This window comes from Coptis chinensis, chromosome 8 (genome assembly GCF_015680905.1).
Source record: "Coptis chinensis isolate HL-2020 chromosome 8, ASM1568090v1, whole genome shotgun sequence".
Lineage (NCBI taxonomy): Eukaryota > Viridiplantae > Streptophyta > Magnoliopsida > Ranunculales > Ranunculaceae > Coptis > Coptis chinensis.
The window spans coordinates 5,893,704-5,905,771 of record NC_141463.1 but is presented as its reverse complement, the minus strand read 5'-3'; the positions used below and the strand labels follow the sequence as shown (position 1 = coordinate 5,905,771).

Sequence of the window (12,068 nt, the reverse complement as noted above, 5' to 3'; positions counted from 1 at the left end):
CAAACAGTGTGCAAGCCTCGCTGGCACATTAATGTGACATAAGCCTTTCATCATTTTCTTGACCCACGAGTAGTCATTTTTGGCATGTAACCGAAATCTGTACACTATATTGATAGCCGGGTTTTCAGGAATCCCCTCCCCACTTTTGAGTATGCCTATTTTTGTTTTTCTCTTTTTCCAAAATTCAGAAACACCTTCTTATTATAGTAGCATAGCTAATTACAGTGTAGAATAGTTGATACCATATTCCTATTAGCTATAAGAATACGCATGCATAACTTCACTCAAGTGATCATACTCTCGAGAACGGTTTGTAAGGTTCTCTATATTTTTAATAATAGACAAGTGGCCTAAACCCATAAACATTTTTTAGGAAGAAAAATAAATCACTTCAGTTTCTTTTTACCAGTGGAATGTTATTTTTAGTAGGTATTATTCATAAAAAAGAAAAGAAGAATATCACAAGGAAGAATAATTGAACGACAAACCAAAGTGCTTGAACAAAACTGCAAAACATTATGCACAAGCAGTGTGCAAGCCTCCCTGGCACACTAATATGACATAAGCTTGTCATCAATTTCTTGAACCACGTGAAGTCATATTTGGCATGTAACTGAAATCTCTACAGTATATTGATAGCTAGTCGGGTTTTCAGGAACCCCCTTCCTACTATCGAGTAGGCCTATTTCTATTTTTCTCTTTTATCAAAACTTAGAAACACTTCATTATAATAGTAGCATAGCAAATTACAGTACAGAATAGTTGAAACAATATTTCTATTAGCTATAAGAATATGCATGCATAACTTCACTCGAGTTATCATACTCTTGGGAATGGTTTGTAAGGTTCTCTATATTGCAATAATAGACAAATGGACTAAACCCATAAACGTTTATAGGAAGAAAAATTAATCACTTCAGTTTTTCTTAACCAATGGAATGTTATTTTAGGTAGGTATTATTCATAAAAAAGAAAAGAAGAATATCACATCTATTATAATAAAGCACAATGGCTAGAATAAAGCACAATGGCTAGACAAAGAGAGATCGGGATCGCGTGGGGATCTGAGTTAGATTGGGACAGATGTACAATCTAGAACATTTTGAAACTCCTATTCAATGCCATTTAAAAGTATTAATGATATTTATTAAGTGCTTTTAAGGATTGTATTAAAAAAAGTTAATCAATTACTAAAAAAATACAGTTGTATTAATAGTTATATTTAAATTTCTACACCATTTAAGAAATTTTGAAACGTCCATTTCCACCATAATACAATGGAATTTTTTTGGGTGGATGAATTGAATGGCTTTTGAAATCTAAAAGTTTTCTCTCAAACAATATATTTTGAACCCTTAATGCTTTCCATCTAATTACTATGGTCAGTTGGTGAGGTCAAGTTTAAAGCCCCAAAATTGTTCATCTCTCCCACTGCCTTCTCCAAAAATGGGTGGCCAAGATTGTATTAGGATTTAGGCCTAAGATATGATGGAGGATTCAAGTGAGATGAACGGCTTGGGCTTGGGCTTGGATAAGAGTAAAACATGTATTTTAGAAAAGAAACCCCGACGCCCAATTTTAAAGACCCACGAACTTCTTGGGCAATTAAACTCTCTTTGCCGTAACTCCCTCTCTAATCTCTATTCACTTCTTCTTTATTGACTTGAAAACCGAAAACGCCTCTAATGGAGTCTCTTAACTCTCCCACTATAAATATAAGTCTCTACACAATCACTCTCATGTTTAGTGAGATATTCCATCTGTTCTTGATTTCCAAAAGTTACTTGTCAGAACCATCTCATGAAAGGTCTTCAAAAGGTACGAATTGCGAAAGTATTCCCTAAATTTAAGTAGTTCAATATTATGGGATTTGATATAATTATTGTGATTTTGTTTTATTTTCGTCCAAATTTCAGAATTTCTTTGGTACATAGCTCTTTCTAAATTCTAATGAGTTTCAAGATAGTACATAACTATAAAATGTGAAAACTATTTTTCGATGTACGGGTTTCCATGATTGATCCTTTTTATATTTTTTGTTGTTCCAATTAAGTAGGAATTTCATTATTCCCTTTACCGAACAATTTTAGTTCTAATGGAGCAAAGGAGAGTTACATCAGGGAAGTCCTTGGATTATATTGTACATCGAAGATTAAATCACTATGGCAATTTGTCACCTCTGTCCATTGCTTTTGGTATGCGTAGTGATGTTCTGGAAGAAACATAAGCCTTTATGTTTGAACACGATTTTCTGGGGAACCTGGTGTACAGATAGATTTGGGTATTTTTGTTCCTACATTGCACATAACTTTTGGGCTGACATTTTAATATATTTTTTTTGGGTGCATATTGGTTGCGATTCATGTGATTTTTATTATTTTTGTGGTTTGTGGGCCGAATGCCGAATACTTTTTCTTCCACTTTGCCATAATTTGATGTAGCACTACGTGAGAAAGAAATATGCTAAGAGAAGTTACCTAAATAGCTAGATAGGGGAAAGATAAGAACAACAAGAAGTAAAAGAGACATAACTGTATGTTTAATTAGGAACAAAATTGGTAGAAAAACACAAGAAATCAAATGCCTTTTACTTTTGAGGTTTGGTTGGAACTAGAAACTTAAGGAAAGAAAGAGAAAGGTAGAGAGAAATGAGAGATGGGCTAATTAGTTTGTGTTGAATACTAGCACTTGTGCTTTCTCTCTTCTTGATTTGCGATCATTGTGGGTTAGCACTATGGTGTCTTTGAGTCCTTCCTTTGCTTTGATTAGTATCAATTTGATGAAATTGATCTTCAATTATTATATACAGACTTTGTGCAATTTGGACTATGATTCATCCTTTTATTACATGTCTTTCTAAAATGTTACATAGGGACAATTTTTCAAGCAACGACTCGATGAAATATGCATCAATTTAGTTGCCTAACTAACTACTCTAACCCATTCTCTCTTTTTTTTGATATAAAAGTGTGTACTTTACCAATTGTATTTTTCCATTTTTTTTTTCGTATTATGCTATTTATTTTAGTACAAGTGCTACATTGTGTAGATACTATTGATAAGCTTAAGAGGTCATCCATTGTTGGTCAACTTATACTCTAGCAGAACCATGCATTTGTGGACTGGATCTTAACACGTTGGGATTGAGTACAGTCAACATGTGTAGAAGGTGGACCACCTGAGGTCACACTAGAAACTTCCATGAATCCATTCACTATCGAGTTGTACTACAAACATGCTCCAAGAACTTGTAGAAACTTTATTGAGCTATCTCAAAGAGGTTATTACGACAATGTCAAATTCCACCGCATTATTGAGGATTTTGTTGTGCAAGGTGGAGATCCTACTGGTATAGGTCGTGGTGGCGAATCAATATATGGTTCGAAATTTGAAGATGAGATAAAACCCAAGTTGAAACATACTGGTGTTGGTATTCTCTCCATGGCAAATAATTATATCCACCCAGGTTTGATATTAAATAGAGTTTTTGTTGTATTGTTTTGCCATATCAATTTTGAATATGTAGTTTGCGATTTTGTTCCTATCGTTTGTCGAGGTATCTTGCTTACATCACATGAAATTTTATTAGATCGTGTATGTTTGAATTTATCTATTAAGAATATCTTTATCATCATTGTTCAGATAGTGATAATGACGAATTATTTTACATCACTATCCATAAGCAATTATTTGATCTAGCTAAAAAAATTAGTACATGCTAATTTTCAGAGTAGTTATGAATGTTGATGGTGTAGGTGACTGAGTAGAAGACAATATGAATTGGGAATGAGTTTATAGTGTTAGCTTGAAAAGTACCATTATCAAGGATAATAAATTCAAAACACATGTTACAAGCCCTTGCATAGTTACTAAACTACTAATTTTCTGTTTCTTTTATTTTTTCTTTCTGAAAGGACTAAGCTCGGTAGATTTTTAATGTTTCGTTGGCATGAATTGGACTATATAATTTCGTTTCTTACTGTACTTTGTTTGAGTTGAAGACGCCTTTATCCCACTTCATCAGTTCTCATGGATCTCAGATTTCTTTGGGGTGAAGTGTCATACTTGCTCTCGTTTTAAGTTCTGATTTCTTAATTATGTTTTTCTTTTTCTTTTTATTTTTGTAGTATTTTTCTAAACTTTGGTTTTTTCTAAACAAGGTATACTACTCATGAAAAAATTACATACTATATAGCCTTTACTTTACCAAAAGATTTGGAAAAAAAAAGCAAAAGTGAAAAATGACATTAATTTTAGATGTTCCTCCTTAATTTATTGCTTTGACTTCATATATTTAGGAAAGAGCCGTAAAAGAACACAAAACACAAGAAGTCGGTTGAGTGAGCCTTAAAACGAGACAAGAAGCATTGTAAGAAAACATAGGCTTCTAGGTTTTATTTTATTCCATAGAAATGGTATGGGCATCCTATTTCTAATTTTAATTGTTCCAATCACACATACACTCAAAGTCTTGCAACCGGCAGTTGTTTGATCCTTACATAGACTTTGTTATGTTTCATATTTATTTTTCTTTTCCAAAGATGCTTAAGACTATACTTTCCATGGTTTGTCGTGGTTGTTTCTACATGGGTCGATTTTTCTTAATTATATCTATTTGCAAAATAGTATGGTTTAAACTAAAAGAACTATGCCCTTTGGGTTGCCATAGTATATAGTGGTCATGTTTGCATACTGAATTGTGTATTCATGAGAGGCAAGTTGGTAGTTGAAAAGGTTGGCAAACATATAAGCGATACTACCTAAGTAGAGGCGGGCAACACAAAGCATGGGGTGGTAACCTTAAAACAATAATAGCTTAAGCGGGGTGAGCAGGAAGATAATAGGAGAGGATTGTTGTTGTACAAGGGATACTCGATCTCATCTCCTAATAATTGTAGTGGCCATTGTTTCATGTTTAAACCGGTTGGTCTCCGTAGGCAAATTGTTATCAAAAACACAATTTGGGGAGCCTAGAGCTCCAGGTATTCCCTTTCACCTGATAATATTGAATAGAAATACTCATGTTCCTTATCTCAATATGTTATTTTTCTAATATACATATAGCTTAGTGGGGGTTAAGGCATTTGGGTGTCATTTATATTAGTTTGTTTTATGTGGTTCATATATGGTTGAAGAATGAATTTGTTTATTCATAATATGACCAATTTTGTACTTCGTGTGTTTGTGGTTTAGCATTTTTTTGTGTGTGGATGTTCATTCTAAACTTTTGTTGAATCTTATACTTTCAGGTCCACATCTTTAAGAATAATAGTTTATGTATGCGCTTAAGATTACAATTGCGAAGTGTTCATGCATTGAGTGCTGACATACCGTGTTTGGTCGAGGTTAGCACCAACCTATTATTGATGAATAGGGTTATGATCCTAAATTAATTGCAAATGTTTTGACTTTGTTTTTATATCGCATGTATCCAAGAAAATGGTAGGAAGTACTTTTGTTTTCTTTGTTAGCACGTTTTCAATTTTAATTGCATTGAGGGTCATCATATAAGCATAATGGTTTGCCCTGATTTAGTTAGAATTTGTTCGTGGAGGAAGTAGTGGCTAGCATGGTAGGTGTTAATGATTCTTGCTAGGGTTTTTTGAGTAGTAGAATATTATATGGACCGGAGGTATATAAGAAGCTAGCAATGGCAACATGTCTATGAAACTAATTTTTGGTTCGGGAATGATTTGTGTGTATTCATTGTAGTCACTCTTCACCATTTGAAGTCGGACTTTTTTTATTTTCCTTTTTTTATAGGTATGTTTGTGACTTCCACAATAGTGGTTTCAAGATAAGGGGTCATTTTCTTTTCTTTATAGATTTTGAAATGGAATGAATGTGTTTTTTTTATCGTATATGCTAACTAATTTGTTGAAAGGATTTCATTTTTGTGTTGTTGTCGTTACTCATCCTCCATTGTTGGATTAAATGGTTTCATGAGTGGTGTCATGTAGAACCAAAATTTTTTCAAAGGTAGCATAAATAGGTTTTCACAATCCCCATACCTAATTCGGGACTAAAGGTACACATTTGCATCTCTTTTTCACAATACAATAAGAATCCCTAGGACTCTTCTCAAGAAAGCCGGGAAAAAAATCTATGAATTATAGAATTCTTATGGTATTTGAAATCGATACAATTTTCGAATCAACTGGGAACAAAAAACAGTTATTGTAGTGCAAACTTTTTGAGATTTGACTAAGTTGATGGCTAGGAACAAAGACAACACTATTGTTGATGGCTAGATCTGTTTTTATAAGTACTTTCAAGTAGTGGAAATTTCACTAAGCTGAGTCGACTTGATCGAGCTTAAAGTCAAGCGATGTTAAATTGCTCTTTTTTTCCCGATAATCCTAGATGAGAAATTTAGCCTCCTAAAGTCTAACATTATTCTTTTCCACAGGACTGCAACACCTAGCTAATGCATATATTGGAATGGGTATTCACCCTGTTACATCAAACACACGTCTCAGTCAAGAATGCCCAAGAGAAATTAGTATAAGGTGTTTGCATTGAATTGACAACAAGGTACCACCAACCTTATAGTCCATCGAATACAAGTGGATTGTGGAAATTGAGTGGGTTTAACTTAATGCACATTTGGTTAATATTGTATTGTTGTGTATTTTATTTCATCAAAGTCTTTTACTTTTATCTGTACAAATAGTAGACACATCTTTAATGAAGTTTATTGAAGGTGATATTTGGTGGGAGTCATAGTTGTACAAGCTGCATTGCTTGCAAATTGTAAGCATTAAGTAGCTCCTTAACCATATATTGTGTCTTTGTATGCAATATATTTAATTAAAGAGGTCTATTTTGCAAAATACATATACCATTGTCAAGTTTCTAGACATATTCCATGATTTAAAAAACTATACCAATAAGCATGGCCACTAGAGATGTAGATCAATTGGATATAATAACATCATTAACAATTAGCTATATTTTTTTTATTAAAAAAAAATCCTACTAAAGTATCTAAATAAAAATATGTACTGTGTTGACCATAAGAGCTCATATTAATATAATTAAAAATTATTCAATTAAGTCAAAAACTGCAACTACACATGTTAAAGTTGACATGTCTTATAGGAATATATGTTTTTTTTTGTGAACATTAAACAAATTATATTGAGTAATTATATATATTAACTTTGTTTTTAAGAAACCTAAAGACATTAGTATTACTATATATATTTTAAGTTATGGTAAATGATTTTCTTTATTTTTTTGTAGTATAGGTGTGTATTACTATGTATATTAGAAAAAAACTGCATAGCCCGTCTAGGCATTGCCTAGAAGGCCTAGGGCTCTACCACCTTCCGACTACCCCTAGCGTTTTTAGAACACTGCTGTAATCACAACATTCGGCCCATTATCTGTAATTCAAATCAGCTTGTAGTGAATACTGAATACACGACTCATGTACGGTGTACCACTGTACCATAAGTCCACAACCTTGCTTTTGGCTATATCGAATTTATAGACCATGGAGGCTAACACCAAACATTTTAAATGGTGTTTCTTAAACTACCCTGGAAAGAGCGGGAAACAAGTTCGATTTGTATTCAGAGTTGAACTCATAATTAAAGCTAACCTCAAGAAGAATCAGGACTCCAAGTTCTCTTTGAGAAAGGAATCGCTATGGATGGCTTCGTGCTTATAAATAGAAGCAAAATTCCCACACCATGGCATTCAATTCAATTCTAGAGCAAACCAATAAAACCATGGCCACTTTCTTCTCCTCCTCCGGTTCATTAGTAAGTAGTAATCTCTCAATCTCTTTGTTTTTAATCGTAATAGTTAGTTCTGCGTTATCATTATTCACAGTTTCAGCCTATCCTATAACCCAACCTTATTATTCTTCATACCAATACCACCAACTACCTCCTGGTGTCACTGGACCTGAGAGTTTGGATTTCGACTGCAACGGAGAAGGTCCATACACAAGTGTTTCAGATGGTCGGATTTTCAAGTGGGAGGCGTGGTGGGTTTTGGAGAGAATTTGCATACACTGGGCAGTACAGAGTGAGGGCATTGTGCGATGGTAACAGATATCCAGCACTTGAACGTATATGCGGGAGACCCTTGGGAATCAAATTCAACAAGCAGACCTGTGATCTGTACATTGCAGATGCCTATTTTGGTATTGTGAGGGTTGGAAGGAATGGTGGTGCCGCGACTCGACTTGTTTCCAGTGCCGAGGGTGTACCTTTTAAATTCACCAATAATTTGGACATACATCCAGATACTGGAGTTTTGTACTTCACGGATAGCAGCACCAGATTCACCAGAATGGACCACTTTGGCGTCACCTCAAGTGGAGACAGTACAGGTAGATTAATGAAGTATGATCCACAAACAGGAGAGGTCACTGTGCTGCAGAGTAGACTAAAGTTTGCCAATGGAGTCGTCCTAAGCAAGAACAATGACTATATTCTCGCCGAGGCGACGGGGCTAATCGGGTTATGAGACATTGGCTTAGTGGCCCAAGAGCTACAATGACGGAATTCTTTAGTCAAGTTCCTGGAGCACCTGATAATATTAAGAGGAACGCAGCTGGAGAATTTTGGGTCGCGCTTAACAACGGAAGGTCAACCCCTTCATTCAATTCTGGTGAAACCATTGGTGTTCGGCTTGACGAGGAAGGTAGAATTGTTGAGGCCCTGCATGGCAACGGGCTTCTAGAATCAGTCACAGAGCTTGAGGAAAAGAATGGAATGTTCTGGGTAGGATCCAATGTCGTACCTTTCGTTAGCACTTTTACGGTTTAAATTTTGTTGGAATATTTATTTGTAGTTCTGCAACTTGGCGACTAAGACATAGATCAATTGTTTACACTATTTACTTTATTGTGGATCAAAGTTTTACATCCTCCATCCATATTACCTGATGATAAGTTTTTCCTTCCTTGGCATGTTTTCTTTCTTCTTTTATTCAACAACAAAAACAACAGCAACAACAACAACAAAAGGACAAAGTAACATTGCATGTATTGTTCGTTAATTGACATTGCTTCATGTATTGTTTCGTTCCTTAAGTGGCTATACAACACAATTGTAATTATTCGTATCATATTTCTGGCATAAATCTACAGAACTAATTGGTGAGTGGTAACAAATGTACTAATTATATGCAAGATACAGGAGAAACAAGATCGTTCAGGGCGTGCTCAAGGCCAAGAACATAGCACCTTCAGCAATGCCTAGGCATCAAGGGTATCAAGGGTAGAAAGTACATTTGTGAGAGGCTTAAATGTTTTTGTCCCATGCATAGGGTCAGTTGAGAATCAAAATAGATTATCCATAACATAGTTACACTACATGCAAAAACATACAGGTATATTACTACGTAAAACAACTTATAACATAGATGCATAACAGAAACTGACATGTTTATCAATTATCAAATTAAAACCCACCTTTCATTGAATAGAAAAATGACGAAGAAAAACGAAGAAGAGAACAAAATAAGTATAGGCTTTGTACGAGGGGCACTATTCGTTCCAGTGGACAAAAGCCTCTTTGCCATTATTCTGTTTGCTTTGGGTCAGATATCGAACCATGAAATCTAAGATTGCAAAGCGAAGCATTGTGCGTCCAAATAAAAACATTCTTAAAAAAATCCTCTGACCTCCTTCAGAAGAAGATCCAGCTGTTCTGAAAGTCACTCCATCTCATATCCCAAATCCAAAAAGGAAAAGATAAACGTCTCAGCCTCCACAGAATCAAACACAGCTTGTATTATTCCAAGTCAGCTTCTCCATTCTTCTTTCCAACCGGGTGGGCTCGCCTCAATTCAGAAATAGATTTTTTTTTTGTCAGTGAATAGTTTGTCCAATCCTGGATCTAATTCGAATGGACAATTCATGAATCGTATGAGCATCAAACCTCCTACTTGGACGTGAAGAGAATGGGTGTGATAGAGTTCAAGAAAGAGTCGTCTCATTTCCTTTGAGCCAAAAATTTCTTTTAATGCCAAAAAGGTACTGTAACTTCTTTACATAAGCAACAGTTGGCGCTATGTCACATGGCTAAAAGCTGGAGGCAATGCAGATATCAAGAAGCCTCACAATTTTATCCAAATATACATCCATCAGTTCTGGTCCCACTCAGGAACAGGGAACTGATAAGTTTAGAACATCATTCTTGTCTTTCGACACAAGATGATTCAACTTTTCAGCAATGGTTTCCTCGAATGAATTTATTAATACCCAAAAGCCGCGGAGAAAGATAAGAGTCTTGGGAAAAATCATCTGAAAAGGGTCCCTAAAAGGGATGAAAGGCCTTTAATGGTCCTGTGCACGACTAATATCAACTCAGCTGCACAAATAGGAAGAGATCTTAGTGTTTGAACAAGCTTAGATGAAAGTTCATATAAGTTACACCCATGCACGATGCACCATATCTACCCAAGTACTGACCCATAACTTGAATAACTCACAACATGGTCTGGAGGTTCGAATTTCAAACAACGTCGAATTAGAGGATAACCATCCTTCTCTAGGTGACAAGCACAGGGCATAAACACAGCACCTGATGAAGTGAACCCACAAAACTGAAGAGAACGTGTCTTTGTAGTCTGTTTGAATAAGTCCTAGTCTTTAGGATAGTTGAGTAGTGTTTTCTGATTTGTCTCATTCTGTTAAGATTGTAACAGGTTATTTATAAGCCTAAGATTCTTTAATAACAAGTAAGTCATTACCAGAACTGTTAACTACTACTTGAACATTTGTTCTTAACATTGTGGTATCGGAGCCACTATTGGGCATCACAAAAATCAAAGCAGCAGAGTCTTTGACGTTCTTGCAGCAGCAGAGAAGATGACTACCCGAAGGGGAGTTTTATGCAGCCATCCATTCCTCGGCTTTGATGGTCACTATGACCATTGGAGCATGTTGATGGAGAATTTCCTACGATCTAAGGAATTATGGAGGCTAGTGGAGACCGGCTATGAGGAGCCACAAATGGATCTGTCTTGAGTGCATGCCTTACGACGAAGAAGGGACTAGAAGAATTGAAATCGAAAGATCTGAAAGTGAAAAACTTTCTCTTTCAGGCTATAGATCGGACGATATTGGAGACCATTCTTGTGAAGACAACTTCCAAACATATTTGGGAGTCTATGAAAAAGAAGTATGAAGGGAGTGCTAGGGTCAAGAGGTCACATCTTCAAGCTCTCCGCAGAGAGTTTGAAATCCTTGAGATGAAGACTGGAGAAGGAGTCGATCTCTGAGTATTTTTCAAGAGTTTTGTCAGTGGCCAACAAAATGAGAACATATGGGGAGCAAATGCAAGATGTCACAGTAGTGGAGAAAATTCTCAGATCACTGAATGAGAAGTTCAATTATATTGTTTGCTCGATTGAGGAGTCCAAAGACATCGATCACCTTTCCATTGATGAGCTGCAGAGTTCTCTAATTGTTCATGAACAAAAATTCCAGCGACATACAGGAGAAGAACAAGCACTCAAAATCAGTTATGACGATAAATTTGGTGCAAGAGGACGGGGTCGAGGTGTGTACAGAGGAAGCGGAAGTAGTAGACGCCAGCCCTATAACAAAGCAACAGTCTACAACAAAGCAACAGTGGAATGCTTTAAATGCCACAAGCTTGGACACTTTCAATCTGAATGTCCAAGCTGGGCTAAGGAAGCTAACTATGCTGAACTAGGAGAAGAAGAAGAGATGTTGCTCATGTCATATGTGGAGATGAACGGTGCTCGAAGGGGAGATGTCTGGTTCTTAGACTCTGGCTGTAGTAACCACATGTGTGGTGACAAGAGTTCATTCACTGATCTGAATGAGGACTTCGAATAAACGGTAAAACTAGGAAATAACACAAAGGATGGATGTGTTAGGAAAAGGCGCTGTGAGATTGAAAGTAAGTGGGTTTACATGTTGTTAGTGAAGTATTTTTGTGCCTAAACTAAAGAACAATCTATTGAGCATTGGTCAACTACAAGAAAAAGGGTTGGCGATTCTCATCCAACATGGAATGCTCAAGATTTATCATCCGAGAAAGGACTCATAATACGGTAGAGATGTCGCTAAATCGATG

At 35.8% G+C, this 12,068-nt stretch overlaps 1 protein-coding gene, 1 long non-coding RNA gene and 1 pseudogene across 2 annotated transcripts; all 3 read left to right on the top strand.

The window, feature by feature from the left end:
* Positions 1-3,248: 3,248 nt before the first annotated feature.
* On the top strand, positions 3,249-7,038 carry LOC147479552 (uncharacterized). Its single transcript, XR_015205233.1, has 3 exons — positions 3,249-3,466; positions 5,250-5,345; positions 6,410-7,038. It is a non-coding gene; the product is annotated as an uncharacterized LOC147479552 (long non-coding RNA).
* A 930-nt stretch (positions 7,039-7,968) lies between these two features.
* On the top strand, positions 7,969-8,481 carry LOC147479551 (protein STRICTOSIDINE SYNTHASE-LIKE 2 pseudogene; annotated as a pseudogene).
* A 2,797-nt stretch (positions 8,482-11,278) lies between these two features.
* On the top strand, positions 11,279-11,827 carry LOC147479550 (uncharacterized). Its single transcript, XM_086578444.1, has one exon. It carries the CDS (start codon positions 11,279-11,281, stop codon positions 11,825-11,827), a length of 549 nt encoding a protein of 182 aa, XP_086434570.1.
* The last annotated feature ends 241 nt before the right edge of the window (positions 11,828-12,068 follow it).